The sequence below is a fragment of the Oncorhynchus gorbuscha genome, linkage group LG19 (assembly GCF_021184085.1).
Source record: "Oncorhynchus gorbuscha isolate QuinsamMale2020 ecotype Even-year linkage group LG19, OgorEven_v1.0, whole genome shotgun sequence".
NCBI lineage: Eukaryota > Metazoa > Chordata > Actinopteri > Salmoniformes > Salmonidae > Oncorhynchus > Oncorhynchus gorbuscha.
In genome coordinates, this window is record NC_060191.1 from 16,259,705 (window position 1) to 16,276,449 (window position 16,745).

Consider the following 16,745-nt stretch of genomic DNA (forward strand, 5'->3'; position numbering starts at 1 on the left):
GTCTTATAGGAGTTGTAGAAGGGGATGGATGGATGTGTCTCACTAACTCACAGGAAGACTATTCATTCATTGTTTTTCCTCATTGCATTCTCCATCCCTTGGACTTAGAACAAAGCCCTTGCTGGCTGGTTGCCTGTGGTGAGTTAGTAGATGTCATAGCTTGTGTCAACCCCACAAGTTCTCAGAAAATGCTGTTGATGTGACTCCTGTGATGTTCTTGCAATTAAGTTTGTAAACTGAATTAGACTAATGTAACGGCTCTCTTCTATCTCCTCCTCTGACGAAGAGGTGGAACCAGGATCGGACCAAAATGCAGCGTGATGATGATTCATGATATATTTTAATAAAGGAAAAGCTATACATGCAGAAACTACAAAAATAATTAAATGAAATAATGAAAACCAAAACAGCCCTCTCTGGTACAAAGACAGGAACAATGACCCACGAAACACTTAAAGAATATGGCTGCCTAAATATGGTTCCCAATCAGAGACAACGAAAATCACCTGCCTCTGATTAAGAACTGCCTCAAGGCAACCATAGACTTTCCTAAACAACCCTACTCAGCCACAATCCCAATACCTACTAAAAACTCCAATACAAAACACACCACAAAATAAACCCATGTCACACCCTGGCCTGACCAAATAAATGAAGACAAACATACATACTTCGACCAGGGCGTGACCACTAAGTTACTGCTTTTTGGCTATTTTTGTATTTTCCAACTTTAGGACCATGGACTAGGACAGAGTTCCCCAACTGTCTGCCCTTGGATGGTTTTATTTGACCCCCCTAGTGTTCTGAGTTTAAAAAATATATATATGTATATTTATATACATATAATTTCATTGTTGGACAAAAAAGACTGTAAAAACACCAGAAAATCAGCTCCAAGATTTTGGGAATCTGTTTCCAGGTATTCCCACGCACAATAGAGAGATTTTGGGAATCTGTTTCCAGGTATTCCCACGCACAATAGAGAGATTTTGCGACCGTATACAAATAATAATAATTCATAATAATTGATTGGATCTATATAGCACTTTTCTACCAACTGAGGTACTCAAAGCGCTTTAAATAGTAGGGGGAAACTCCCCTCATCCACCATCAATGTGTAGCACCCACCTCAGTGATGCAGGGCGGCCATTTTGTGCCACAACACTCACCACACATCAGCTATCAGGTGGAGAGGTGAGAAGGGATATATGCCAATTAGGAATGAGGAGGATGATTAGGTGGTCATGATGGAATGTGGCCAGGTTGGGAATTTAGCCATGAAACACGGTCAGGACACCGTTTTTAACATCCCATCTGAAAGACGGCACCCTACGCAGGACAATGTTCCCAAATGTAATCAAGGTTTGAAATGATGTTTTGTATTTTTGTCAAGTGTTATTTCTGTCTAGGCTTCTTGCGGTCCATCTGCAGTGTAAATATATATATATATTTTTATCACGCTCCGGCCCCCTGACCATCCGCCCAAGAAAAAATTGGCACGCGGCTGAATGTAGTTGAGGATCCCTGGACTAGGAAATGCCACTATGACTATCCACAGCTAGAGCAGTGTGGACCGAAGTGTACAGTAGGGGGAATAGGGACCATCAATAAGTTCAGCTTATTTCTAAAATGTGCTAAAGAGACAGTAGCAACACCTCCCTTCAGTTGCTGATTCAGCTTCAAACAGGCCTTAGCTTTTTTTGGTGTGGCGCACGTGTGTGTGTGTTCCACGTGCTTGTGTTGAGCATGTGTGTGTGTTTGGTTCTTACAGGAAACAGGCTCTGTGCTTAGTGCCCAGAGATCCTGATGAAAAAACATACAGTTGAACAGGGAGAGCTTTGTGTGGGCACCTTAGCAGCTACAGACAGTCACACTGCTGAAAGTTCTCTTTGTGCATTGTTTTTGGCAGCAATAAAACTAATTTAAGTGTTTTGAGCTTAGCTTAAATAAGGACATTGCAACTGTGCTGAAAAGTAAAGCTGCTACTAAAGATGCTACATTTCTACAGTGCATAATGCTTGTGGAAGCTGAGCGCATGCTGTTTGAGTTCTGGAGCTTCTACTAGGGGTTTTACGTTAACGTGTGCCTTCTGATTCTGAATGTTCCTTTGGGACAGAGGAGGCTTGCCCTCACAGCACAACAGCCCACTCTCTGGGACAGTGGAGAAGAGAGAGCAGATTCAATACCACAAACACAGCAGACTGATCTCATCTGAGCTGGAGGATACAGCTGCTTCCTATAGCTTTTCCTTAAACTACATGATTCTTTATCTGTTTTATATCATTATTTTGAGGAATTGGATTTTAAACGGTGTGAGAAGTTGAATAGTACCTTGGCAGGTTGCCATGGCAAATGAAATACGGTCTATTTTTGCTGTTAGTCCTCTGTACCATATGAGTTCTCAAGTGGGACCCTCGGAAAACTGCAAATTCTGGCTGCTGGATTTGGGTACGTAATGATACTGTGTAGGACCTATATAGAACCTGTCCTTTAAGTGTTCCAGTCCCTTAACGGTGTAGAACAGCCTCCAACTTTGTAATGGATTGTTATTGTTGTGATCATTGGTATAATCAAGCAATACATTTAATTATTGTTTACATGATTTTGCCGCATACCTTTAGCATACCTTTTTTCACAGCCTACTGTAGAGTACATATCAACAATAACGTCTGTATTGTATGTGACAGCCTGGGGGATAAGTACCATAGGCTATTATATTGATTGAATGCGTGTTATGGAGTGGATTATATGGGTGCATAAAAATGATTGAAATACCGTATTAAAGCTGGTACGCTTTGGATTAGATTAAGAGCTTCTGAGTCACATGTGGGACAGACACAGACAACCAGACAGACAGACCAGCAGGAAGGCAAGCAGGCTGGCTGGCTGACTGATTGACTGACGGAATCAGCCATGTTACTACCTGTTGACGGAGCGAACACCCCAGTGCTGTCCAAACCCTATCCTCCACCTCGCCCATTCACCAGGATCAAAAAGTTAGCCAGCTTACTTTCCTGAATCATCTTAAAAACTCCATAGTTAGTATAGCTCATAGAGAAAGATTGACTTGAAGTTGAAATGTTATGAATAACTTGACATGATCAATAACCCATAGCTTTCTGACCAACAGTTAGCCGGATGATTGATCCTTGCTTTGTGATGATACATCCCTCTGGGGATAATCTTATTATTGTAGACACGAGGAGAACAGACAGACACACAAGTCGCTCTGGATAAGAGCGTCTGCTAAATGACTTAAATGTAAATGTAAATGTATCACCCACTGCATATCACAGTCCATCACACAGCTGGCTTGGCCTGTGTGCCCTCCTGTCCTATGTCTGATGAGCCTTGGTAGGTTTCCCAGGAAGTGGGCCAGACATCTCAATCCATTTGTGACAGTGAGGACAGTGAGCCACCACTCTCTGATTGGCTTGGACTGTGCCACACGTCTCCTCACTAGGGCTGGCACAATTACCTTATAACCATGTATGGATGAAGACCGTCGTGAGAATAAAATATTGGTCTTAACTGTTTTTTAAAAATCATGAGTTTTTTGGTTTTGTGGAACGAACACGGGAGAGAGATGGGACTGCCAGGCATTCTTGTGGTTGAGTCTGTTTCCGCAATAACATGGATAATTAACAATTACCATGATGAAACTTTGCTGCTTTTTGCAGTAGATGTAGAAATAGCTAACGTAGAAATAGATTCAATAAAACATGCTTGGAACCGCTAATTTTGGCAAAGTCATGGGTACACTCGCAATAGCTGCCTTGTATTGTGATTAGGGCTGTTATGGTGACAATATTATCTCCACACCGACGGTCACGAATCATGAAGGCAGTCAAATTCCACGTATCTTTTTACTCACGGTAAATAAGCTTCTCCAAGCTCTAATCACTCTGAACTCAATGCAAATTGAATCAAAAATGTAATCAAACACTTCATGAGAGCCCATGAGCTCATGTTGCGCAACATTTCTATAGGCTAAGCAAATTGCCCGAGAAAGCAGAGTGATGGGCTCTATTAAAAAGAGGAGGATCCCATCAGCATTCTATAGGCTAGGCCTACTATATTTATTTCTCAACTTTCCTAATATTAAGCACAATGCTTCTCTTAACAACAGGAACCACGGGTAAAGCGTCCTCCATTTGCTATTTAAGTGCATAAATGACATGTATTTTTTTCTGCTCCCGTTTCGAGACAGGTGCATGATAATGGTGCATTCTAAATCAAATCAAATTTCACACAGATTATTTAGTATATGTAAAGACAAGACTAAATCGAGAACAGTCTGATGGGTGACAATATGAGACTATCACTTGTGAATGATGCCCAGCGTAAGGCAAGAAACAATGCATACCTTTTCTTTGCAACTTTATCAAATTAAAGTCCCACACCTTATGTAACCTATCCCATAGCATATCCAGCAACCTTTTGAGTACTTGCCCACCGCTCTAACCACTAGGCTACCTGCCGCCCCAAAAATAGAATAGGTCAACTGTTGTACTATGGGGGATAGTAGATTGACAATAGGCTAGTGCTTTTGTTGTTTGTTAGGCCTACTCATCTCATTGGCTGACGAAAAGTAAATGTGGACAGTTCGTCCAATATATTCAATATGCGCCTCGGAATTGGATAAGGATGCGCACAGTTGTGAAAAAGACCCGATGAGGTGAAGGAGAGCAATGTGAGTGAGAGTTGCTTCAGGGCACGCAGGGAGAAGGGAATTACAATTATTATATTCAGCCCAATGGCACAATGGCCACTGGCCACAAAAGGCACGCATTTTCTTAGGGGGCATTACGGCTACACAAAGGGGATGCGGCCGGGAAATATGAGGCATTATCAAGTGCTTGTCAAATTGTGAAGGAGAGACGAAGTGTGTACAGCCTGCACAAAAAAAACAATGCAGAGCTCATGCCTTTAATGCAACTCAAACCATCATTAGATTGGCGTTATATAGCCTAAGAATGTATTAAAAATCAAATATCACAACTAAAGTTACGTAATAACTCTAAATTGAAGATATAGGAGTACTTGTTTCTTTGTTAACCGGTCAACACAGAATAGCCGCATGTGCGCACTCCCTCAAATAGTTTGGATGGAGTTTTGTTCAATTGTATTCTTCATACTATAAAATCCTGCCATGGAAATCTAGGCAAATCTCATCTGCTAAATAAACTAATGTAGCCCACAACCATATGGCATAGCCAGATCAGGACCTAACATAAGGATATGCTATTCAGTTCCTCTGAAATGTAATTTTCTTCACATCATGCTTCTTTAGACCTGTCTAAAATAAATCATACATTTATTGTGATGTACTGTATTACATGGATTTATTAAATGTATATCTTCCAAAAGTCTGCATCAGTGGATTGTAGGCTATGTGTGGAAGCCAGGAAATGCTAAATGTGTTTAGGTTAATTAACGGTTAATTACCGTGGGAACGGCAGTTATTTGCTTGACAACCAGTGGCTGAGGGGCGCTAGAGAGCGTGCTATGGACTAGACGTGCTTTTCTAGAGCTCCTCTCTATTTTGAAACAAATGAGTATTTATCTTAACTTCTCACAACATACAACTTCAAACAAATATGACAAAGGGAAAAGGCACCAAAAAAGGGGGCGCTAAACAAGATCATTTGAATGAGAGAGACAACGAACCAATTTCAACGTCGCCGACCCACGAGGAGTTAGCTGAAGAGGCAAGCTTCCAAGAGTTCCCCACAGATCCTACTCAAATTGACATACTGGCTGCCATAAACTCACTAAGCAAGAAGATGGACACAAGGTTGACTGATGTCTCAAAGAGTATTGGGACTTTGGCCGAAACTGTGAAGGCGACTAAGGGAAGGGTGCATGAGGTTGAGCAGACAACAGTCGGTCACGAGGCCAGGCTACAGGACATAGAGAAACAGTGCGCAACGTAAAAAAAACGGCCATCCTGATCGACCGCGCACACAGATCTCAGGCAACGAAGCCACAATGAATGGCTTCGTTGCCTGAATGGCCACCAAGGCCATTCTTTGTACGGCTGTACTAGTCAAAGGTTCCCCCTGGCTTGTCAAAGGTTCCCCCTTCACTACAACGGAGCCAGGGTGTCTTTCTACCCAGATCTTACCTTGGAGTTGAGGAACCAATGGAAAGAGTATGATGAGGTACGCAACAAATGCAGGGCGGCCAACATCCGATATGGATTCCTCTTCCCAGTCCGGTTTAAGGTGACAGTCGAGGGATCAACACGTACGTTTGACAACCCAAAAGAGGCCGATCTGTTCTTGACAAGCAAGCTCCCTGGCTGAGGATACAGAACGGCTGTGTCAGCCGGCTAAATGACCAAATACAGGCCAGGAATGTGTTTGAATTTCCAGCCTATTTCTTTTCGATCAGAAGATCAGAAATTGGGACTTATATGATAGATGAGAAGTTGTGGCTAATATAGCATTGTTTAGCACATCATGTTTTAACGCCACTCACCCCCTAACGTGAGAGTTAAGAGTTATTTAATATTAGTTTATATGCGGAGCATCTATAGACGACGAGTTAGTTCAAGCTGTATGTCTAGACATCCTAAGGTGTGTGTGTTAGCCAAGGAGTGCTTCGTTTGGGGAAGTCACTCAGTAAAGGGACGGGAGGGGGGATGGGGTCTGTGTTTTATGTTCACATTTATTAATACAGGTGGCATGACAAGCTCCCGCACGGCGGGACGTTTTTCTTCTGGGTTTTGTATGACAGCAACAATTTGCTCTACAATAAGAAATGCCACATAGTGACAGAGCACAGAGTAGACCAGGTGGAATAAAGATAGTCAGCTGGAACTGTAATGGCTTAGGGCATGTGGTGAAACGAGCTAAGGTTTTTTTCTCATCTTAAATCACTGGGTGCTGACATAGTTCTTCAAGAAACTCATATTAAATGCTCCGCTCAGGCCAAGCTACGAGTCGGCTGGATCGGTCAGATATACCAGTCTAACTTTGATGCAAAGCGAGAGGGGTAGTAATCCTGATAAGGAAAAACATTCATTTTGTTTACTCATCCTCGATTTTAGATCCTAATGGTCGGTGTATTATTGTGGCCGGTACACTGAATTCGAAACCAATAACCTTGGTCAATTTATATGGGCCCAACTTTGATGATCCATGATTTTTTCAAAGGGTAATTAAGGATATACCAAATATCTCGGATATAAGTGTTATTGTGGGAGGTGACTTTAACTGTACATTAGATCCTCTTTTAGATAAACAGCTATCAAGTTCAACAATCAAATGCCAGTGTCTGTCTAAATACATTGATGACAAACCTTAACATTGTTGATATTTGGAGACTGACGCACCCAACAGACAGGGATTATTGTTTCTTTTCATCAGTTCATAAATCATATTCCACAATTGACTATTTTTTGTTGGACTCCAAACTAATTTCAGCAGCTGAGTCGGTTACCTATCACCCTATTCTAATTGCGGACCACTCTCCTCTGTCCATGGTGCTGAAACTCGACAATATGTCAACAGGTCGGCGACCGTGGTGCTTAGACGTATACCTGTTGGAAGATGAGGTTTTTTGTCAGTATTTGAAGGAGCAGATTGCCTTTTTCCTCGGAACTAATGACACAGGGGATGTTGACGACTCCACCCTTTGGGAATCTCTAAAGGCTGTGATTAGAGGTTTCTTATACGTCAGAGAGGAAGAAACGCGCCAATACTAGGCTGAGAGAAATTGAAAGAGAGGGGAACAGGAGAACGTTTTTAAGACTAATTCCTCGTATAAAGTCCTTGAGAAGATCACAAAGTTAAAATATGAATACAATACCATCGTTTCAAACCGGGTGGGCTCTTTACTTGCTAGAACGCAACAAAGTTATTTTGAACTGGGTCACAAACCAGATAAATGATTAGCAAGACAACTAAGGCATGTACAGGCATCTAGAGCTATTCATAAAATAAAAGACAAGAAGGGTAAAATAGTAACAGATCTGCAGGATATTAATAAATCCTTTGCACAGTTTTACTCAGAGCTATACCAATCAAAATACGATGCTACTGATCCACAAACTATGGAACGCTTTCTCGCTAAATGTGAACTTCCTAAACTAGACACGGGGGCAGCTGCTGCACTCGATGCAGGGATACCTTTAGAGGAAATTAACACAGCGATAGCACAATTTCCAAACAGCAAGGCCCCTGGGCCCGATGGATATGTAATAGAATTCTATAAGAAGTACTGCGCCAGTCTAGCTCCACTTATGTTGCCAATTGTTTAAACAATCCAAAGTAAATGCCAAACTCCCGCAAACACTGTATGAGGCTACAATAGCACTGATCTTGAAAAAAGATAGATTCCATGGAGATGTCTTCTTATCGCCCCGTGTCGTTACTCCCCATAGAAAACAAGGTGTTGACATAGATATTGGCAACCGATTGAAAACATATATTTCTGACATCATACACCCTGACCAGACAGGTTTTTATCCCGGGCCGACATATATACTACAATTTGAGACTCCTTTTCAACGTAAGGTATCAAGATCATAAGGTTGAGGCAGTGGTAATAGCTCTTGATGCAGAGAAGGCGTTTGATCAGATTGAGTGGAAGTATATGATGTCGATTCTGGAGAATTTCGGGTTTGGAAAGGAATTTATTAATTGGATAAGAATTATTTATGCACACCCAATGGTGTCCGTGGTAACCAATCAGGAAATGTCACAGTCATTCCGCCTGTTTAAGGGGTGCCGACAGGGGTGCCCTATTTCACCTGCTCTCTTCGCTATAGCCATGGAACCCCTTGCTACTCGCATTCGGGCATGTGCCGATATAGCTTCTGTTAAAATAAAAGACACACAGCACAAAATGTCCCTATATGCAGACAATGTTGTTTTGTTTTTGTCCAAGCCTAAAACTTCTATTCCACCCTTACTTAACTTGATAAACACATTCGGCTCCTTCTCTGGCTACAAGATAAACTGGCAAAAAAGTGAGTTGAGGCCAATATCACGCCTGTGGATATGCAATTTCTGCAATCTACCCCGTTTAGAACAAGTTCACAAGCCTTGACATTGTAGTGACAAGAGACCTTGATCAGCTATTGAAAGCGATTTGGGACATGAAAATATATCAGCTTAAACAAAATAGATTTTTCGGGGGAAAACTCTGCCTATTTCCTTGGTTGGTCGTATAAACGCTATTAAAATGGTTGTCCTACCCAGGTTTCGTTACCTCTTCCAATGCCAACCCACTTTCATACCACAAAGCTATTTTAAGAAACTGGATTCAATAGTAACTCAATTTTTATGGGATAACAAGACAGCCAGAATTTCAAATAATAATTTATGCAAGTACAAGATAGAGGGGGGCTTTGGCCTTCCTCACTTCAAATTGTATTGGGCTGCTAATCTGAACATTGTGTCTTCCTGGAGGGAAAGTTGACCTGGGATGTGACAGAATGATATGCCTGCATGGCTTTTGATTGAGCAGGCCTCCCGTCAACGTTCCTCACTCCCTGCACTTGTTAATAGTCCATCATGTGTGAAAAAATCCACGTATGACTCTAACCCAGTCATTTGTCATACTCTTAGGATCTGGAAACAGATGAGGTATTTTCTTAACATATCCACTGTTTACATAGACAGCCCAATTTGCCTGAGCCATGCTTTCCATTGGATGATGTAGTGTTTTCACAATGGAGGGAGATGGGGCTCACAACAATTGGTAATCTATACATAGATGGTCAGTTAGTTTCATTTCAACAATTACAGGGAAAGTTCAACATGCCAACAACACATTTTGTCAGATACCTCCAAATCAGGAATTTCTTAAGGACACATATCCCACAGTATGGCATGAAGCCAAATAGTCCTACATTAGATAGCTTGATCCTTGTCAAACCCCATTCAAAAGGGTCGGTCTCTAGACTGTATGAGGTGCTACAGGCCCACATAGAGGTATCCACAGACACCATTAAAAGGGCTTGGGAACAAGAACTTGGTTCAGAAATCTCAGATGAGGACTGGCTAGAAGCTCTCAGGAATATAAACCACAGTTCAGTGAATGCCAGACACAACCTTGTACAGTTTAAGGTGATACACAGGTTACATTACTCAAAAGTATAACTGCATAAAATATTCCCGGACACCTCACCACTGTGTGAGAGGTGCAAGCAGGATGAGGGGACGTTGACCCACTTATTCTGGACATGTCCTAAGTTACATGCTTACTGGGCTCTCATTTTTGATTACTTATATAGAGCCTTTGATAGAGTTCTAGCCCCAGACCCATTGACCGCTCTGTTTGGTACAGGTGATGGTAATAACCAGGAAGGGAAAGCTGTCTCTCTTTGTACTCTATTAGCCAAAAGGCTTATATTGCAATTTTGGAAATTGGAGACTGTACCTACCTTTAAAATGTGGTTACGGGATTTAGGGAATGTAATACATATGGAAAAGATTTGATACAATACCTCCAATAGAAGTCCAGTGTTTTACCAAATATGGCAGCCGATACTGGATAAATGGGCTAGTCCCGCTTCATAACTGGGTTGACGATCTGCTGCTACTCTGTGCTGTACTCCACTCAATATTTACTACACTGCTTGTAATGACTATATGCTGTCTTCTTATACATGTACCATAGGATTTTGTTTTATTTTGTGTATGTGTGAGTTAATATATATGCCATTTAGCAGACGCTTTTATCCAAAGCGACTTACAGTTAAGTTTTGTTTTGTCCTCTAAATTGGCCATCCCATTCAACAGTACAATGAATGTCATTGTTTGTATTGCTGTATTAAAAAAAAAATATATATATATATATATATATATATTGGAAATTAATAAACATATTATTAAAAAAATTAAAAGACAATCAACGGCTGACGAAATTTCGTGACCGCCACAGCCCTAATTGTGATGCAATAATTTCCATGGTAATGTAGAATATAAATTAATGATGTGGCTCATGGGACACTTCCTGCTTTTACTTCCTGTACATTCTGAAGGAAAAAGGAAACCGCACACTGCTCTTGATAGTATCACCGATCTTTAATAACTTCCTGTACATTCGCAATGGCTGCCAGTCCAGCCATTATGCCATCATTGACTTGATTGGGGACACCTGTTCTATTTACATGGCAGCACATGCAGCCAGGAGTGGGGGAGAGGATCATTTTTTTGTTTTTAGAAAATAAATAATCATATATATTATTATTATTATTTATTTTTTGCTATTGGAACGTATATTATTGGCTGGCCAATAACCATCATCCAAAATGACGACAGCCCTACTCCTCACCACCATTCTGTCTCATACTCTACTGCTGATAGTGACCTGAAATGTACTAAGCAGACAGGGATACCATATTTACATGTGTTTGAACGTACTGTATGTGTCATGCCAGAACCTATTGTGTCTCCTAATCCCTAGGCTTTAGGTCAGTGGGCTCACATAATCACAGCAGACCCGGGTTTGGGACAGATGGCAGTAGTGAGCTCAGTTACTGAGGTGACTGATGAAAGACCCCTAAGCGGGAGAACAGAGGTCACCGTAGTGCTTATTTTCCTACCCACTACCCAGAGACGGAATGCATCCCAAATGGCACTCTATCCCCGATATAGTGCACTACCTGGTCAAAAGAAGTTCACTAAATAGGGAAACGGGTGCCATTTGGGACACAGAAACAGTGTCCCACAGGGGGCATGTCTGTGAAGTCTGGGGTTATTTTACAGCCTGCTGAATAAACAATGGACAGGAATGTGTCAAGGCTGTTAAATCTTCTTCTGTTAAATCACTGTTTACGTCTTCGAGGACACGCAAACCTCTCAAACTAATATTATATCAAACCAATAAGATATCTTGCCCCAGGACACACTTCAAATTTAGCTAGTGATGCTGCTTTGTAGCTGTGACAGGACTGTGAGATCAGATAATCATTATTGTCCCTGAGGGGATATTGGTCTTGGACATCTTTGTCTCAACCACACAAAAATACATGAATACAAATACAATATTAAAAGAGAAGTTATGTTGTGTTCACTGAAAATAGTTTTAGTGTCCCAGTCTTTCTCCTTCATACAGTATATGAGACCCCGTAGCCCACTTTCTGAGGTGATTGATGGGCTGCCCGCAGCCTGTTAGAGCTCTTCAGACCTATATAGCGCTGTTACACCAGGAGTCAGGCCCCTTGCATGTCTCTGTCCTGTTTGCTCAATATGTGGAGTGGATACACACTCATGTGTAGAACTGTGCACCAGACTGAGTTTTCCCCCCTGCCACTAAGCCACTGACTGACAATGGAAGAGTTCAAAGCAGTTGATTTAAATGTGAGAGATATACTATAACTGTACCCTTTTAGCCAGCTAGACGAGACAATATGGACACAGAGTAAGTTGTTTGTGGGTCTCCTTCAATGTAATCACACTGATACACTCTGTACAGTATTAGAGGGAAGGAAAGTTTTACTGGGCACCGTGGCATGAGTGTACTTCCCTCAGGTAAGTAGAGGGAAGGTGGGCCTGTGGGGAGGGACACACTGAGCCCTGTCTCTGTGGTGTACTAGAAGGCTAGGTTTGTTCAGGTGGAGATTTGATGCCTGTTTCCTTCCTCCTCTCAGAATGGAGGATGGGGTTGTGTACGGCTGGGCTGGCCTGGAGGTGTCTGCCTAGTGGGTCTGGCAGAGTCTGCTGTACACATCCAGTGTTACTGTAACACATGGTCCTGCTAGCCTTCTACTGCTCCACTTGGTCGATACGACCCTGAAGCATGACTGAAACAGCCCGTGATGGCTCCTTCCTTTATGTCAGTAATATTGTGACACATTTGATAAATGGAGTCAGGTTTTCATGGTAGGCTGCTATGAGTTATTTATACGTCTCTTGAAAGCCCTCGGTTCTCCCCTGCAGACTTAGAGTACAGGGCTGTGGGAACACCTCATCTTCTCAGGCTCTCTGGCTCGGACTCCCACAGCTGGGTTAGACCGAGAGTAGAGTGAACACATGCTTTATATCAGCAGGATATTGCACTACAATATATAGGTCTCCTGAAGCCATTTTAACTAAGGACTGTGATCCCCCTCAACCCCCACATCCACCCCACCCTGTGACACACATGTTCACTGTCACGAAAGACCCACATGTGAAGTGTCTATCAGAATATACTGTAACTACATACAATGCTATTCCCCACAGAGTGAAAAGAGGAGAGGAAAAGTGTTTTTTCAATTTCATGTCTTTTATTTTCAAATCAGTTGAATGTATTTTTAAAGAAATGCAGTGTCCATAAACAGGTCTTGAAGTATTGAGACATTAGTTGGAGTTGTCAGAGCAGTCAGAGAAGCGCAGGGCATCCCTTTTGCTCTTGTCACCAGCAGCCTCCTGCTTGCCGTACATTGTCTTCTCCATGGTCCTCTTCTTCCCCATGCAGCTAAGAAAGGCACAAGACAAAACGTACCAATCAGTGTGGTCTATGATTACATGTTGCTATGAGATGAACATTTTAACCTTCAATTTCATCTTATATGGAAGTGAGTTCTGGCCCTTATCTATAGTTGACATGATCTATTTTCGGTTCCAAGCACCCTATCATTTAGTTACGCATGAGGCTAAGAGTTGAGACTGACCTGATGAAGTCCTCCATGGCGTCGAGGCGCTGCTCCATGCCCTCCATCCTCAGCAGAACCTTCTCCTGAAGCTCCATCATCAGCAAAGCCTTGTTGCTGTCACCTTTAGCCTGGCACTGGAGTAGACCTCCCTTCCCTTGGCCTTGCCTTGTCCACTTCCTCCTGCTGAGCAACAGGCAAACCAAGCAGATGACCAGAAAGGCCCCCCCGAGGACCAGCATGGTGCAGTCCACTTCAGGCATGGTTATGGAGTCCAGGATGGATGTGTTGTACTCCTCCTTTCTCTCCACCACATGTCTCAACTCGTCTGGTGTGATATCCATGCCAACTCTGGACCAGGTTGGGAGTTTGCAGTGCTCCACGCCAATGTCAATGCACACCATCTTGAGAAGAAGTAAGGCCGAACGTGAGGATGAAGTTGCCCCAAATGGATCCTGGGCTTATTTGCTCCTGGGCTCTTTGTAGGTCTAGAGATGTGTCAGTCTGATCCAACTGTGTCTGAGGAACGAATGAAGGCCTGGGAAAGTGTCAGTCTCAGATCACCCTCAGCAGTCCAATTGTGACATCATTTGAGTGTCATTTGACATCATTAGACTGTCATGATGTCACAATCCAACCCTGTCTGAGTATCAGAGCCTGAGCCAATGAAATGCAGCCCCCGACCATCTCAGAAAACCTATTGTGACATCATAAAGGAGTCAAATGACACCTTGAATCATTTTGTGAAAATGGCACCCTTGCATGCACATCAAAACGATTGTAGCAAATATAGTGCCATCTGGAATGATGAATTAAAACTGTCTATTCAAACACGTCTTAAAACAACATAGTCCATCCAACATAGTATCAAATACATCTGGAACTGAAGGGAAGGTTATTAACTCTATTCATACTGTCTTTCATCTTGCGCACCATTCAGCCTGACTTGTTTGCGCAACATTTTGAAACAGTATGGAAGTAATTTACCGTGCTATGGCTTTAGGAAAACAGCTGTAGAGACTTCATGAAATCATCCATGGCCTGGCTTGAGAACATCTCCTGAGATTGCTCTTGGCTGCTAAGAGAAACCCCTTTCGACGTGACCATGGGTGAATCCTCCCTTTGACCTGAGTCTCACTGTACAAATGAAAAATAAAAGTCACACACTCCTCTCTCCTTGCTGAGACCCACTCTACCATATACGATGCACTAGTGCAGCAGCACCCTGTTCAATCTTTGTATCAGCAAGAAAATGCGTGTGTGATCAGTCAATGCCAAAGGCCTGATCAGTACATGATAATCATGGGGTCAATTCAGAACCATCACCTTCTATCCCACTCAGATTTGTATAGGATTGTTAGAGATTTCTCAGGTCATATGTTGTTGTTTTGAATTGATTCATTGCTCAGTGTTAGAAGTTCTAAGATTCTTTAAAAGGCCTGTCATCTTTTCTCATGGCAGCATACTGTAGATACATGTTATTTTTACTGAGCGAGTGGTGCACTGTTGGGGAACCCTGACCCGTCCAGGATGGTCATCATGCCCTGTCAGAAGCTGTTGTGTTTAGACCAGATCAGTAGGAGGATCTGGTAACACAGAGTTCAGTTCACTGAGAGACCGAGCCAACCGCTGAGAACACAGAGGTCCCCTCACTGGTCACTTTACTCTACTGCCATCAGTGGGCTAAGAACCCGGCCACACAGAGACAGAAGAAACACATGGAGAATGCACTACATATCCATCTATTCATCAGAAGTTCAGTTCGGTCATCTCCGTCAACATATGAGGCGAGCCCCTATAGACAAACCTTTGGCTCAACCTGTTTTTGAAGGATACAACATTTCTGTGAAGCCGGGACCTGGGCAATCTATCCAACCTGAGTAGCATCCTTCAGTTTACATCAGCAGAAGCACCCCACACTGCACCACATTTAAACCCACAGCCTCAGCCAAGTCCTCTCCCACACCTCTCAGGGGAGATATAACCACAGGAGAGGGAGGTGGTGGGCATTCAGCCTAAAGTAGATGCGCACACACACACACAGAGAGAATAGCTTATGCAACTTTTATATAATGTTGAGTATGCCACGGTTTTTAAAATGAGGATCTTCCAGTTCACTTTCATAGGAGGAATATCTATCGATAGACACTTCAGTGCAGAGGGTGGACACGCAATGTTAGGATGCGATGCTCCACTCTAACCATCATGTACTAAAATGGAATGTCTGAGTATAGATACATAAAGAATTATGCCTCCTAGGTAATGAAGTACCTTGCAAAAGTGCACCTAATCTCATTGGTACCTTCATCTCTCTCTCTCTCTCTCTCTCTCTCTCTCTCTCTCTCTCTCTCTCTCTCTCTCTCTCTCTCTCTCTCTCTCTCTCTCTCTCCATGTCTCTCCCCATGCAGACACCCTGTCTGTGTCCAGTAACGATGCCATCCAGCCTGGCGCCAGCCACACCCTGGGCTTCCACAGCTCCCCAGGGCCCAAGCGACCGGGCAACACGCTGAGGAAGTGGCTGACCAGCCCAGTGAGGCGCCTGAGCAGCGGCAAGGCCGATGGACACGTGAAGAAGCTGGCCCACAAGCACAAGAAGAACCGCGACGGACGCAGCAAGAACGCAGACTCTGCCGGCTCCCAGAAAGACTCGGACGACAATGCCGCCACGCCACAGGACGAGACCATCGAGGAGGTCCGTTCGATTGGTCACCTCTATCACTCATATATCACTTCCGTTCTTTCTCTTTTACATGATCTATTCAACATTAAATCTCTCACTAATTTCCTTCTCTCCTTTCTTTTGAGCTGATTGTGTTCTATGTAGTTGTAAGCTCTGTTGTCGTTGTCCCTCTACAGAGGATGAGGAACGAGGGGCTGAGCAGTGGGACTCTGTCCAAGTCCTCCTCCTCTGGGATGCAGAGCTGTGGGGAGGAGGAGGGAGAGGAGGGGGCTGATGCTGTACCCCTACCTCCCCCCATGGCCATCCAACAACACAGCCTGCTGCAGGCTGACTCTCAGGACGACAAGGTGAGACAGACACACACACACACTTAACAGGCCTCCATGATGTTTAGTTAGAGTATATCAAAGAGGGGACAATTGTCTCTCCTGTAAGATATTTTGGAAAATAAAAAGAGACATTGGTAAATCAATG

The 16,745-nt window shown here is 43.0% G+C and overlaps 1 protein-coding gene across 6 annotated transcripts in view; it reads left to right on the plus strand.

Annotated features, from left to right (window-relative positions):
* The window catches only part of LOC124004764 (triple functional domain protein-like), a 139,931-nt gene that overhangs the window by 107,165 nt on the left and 16,021 nt on the right, over window positions 1–16,745 (plus strand). For all 6 annotated transcript variants that reach the window (XM_046313532.1, XM_046313534.1, XM_046313537.1 and 3 more), the window contains 2 exons: window positions 16,000–16,283; window positions 16,448–16,618. In XM_046313532.1, the coding sequence (XP_046169488.1) occupies window positions 16,000–16,283; window positions 16,448–16,618 (455 nt within the window). The remainder of the gene's footprint in view (window positions 1–15,999; window positions 16,284–16,447; window positions 16,619–16,745) is intronic.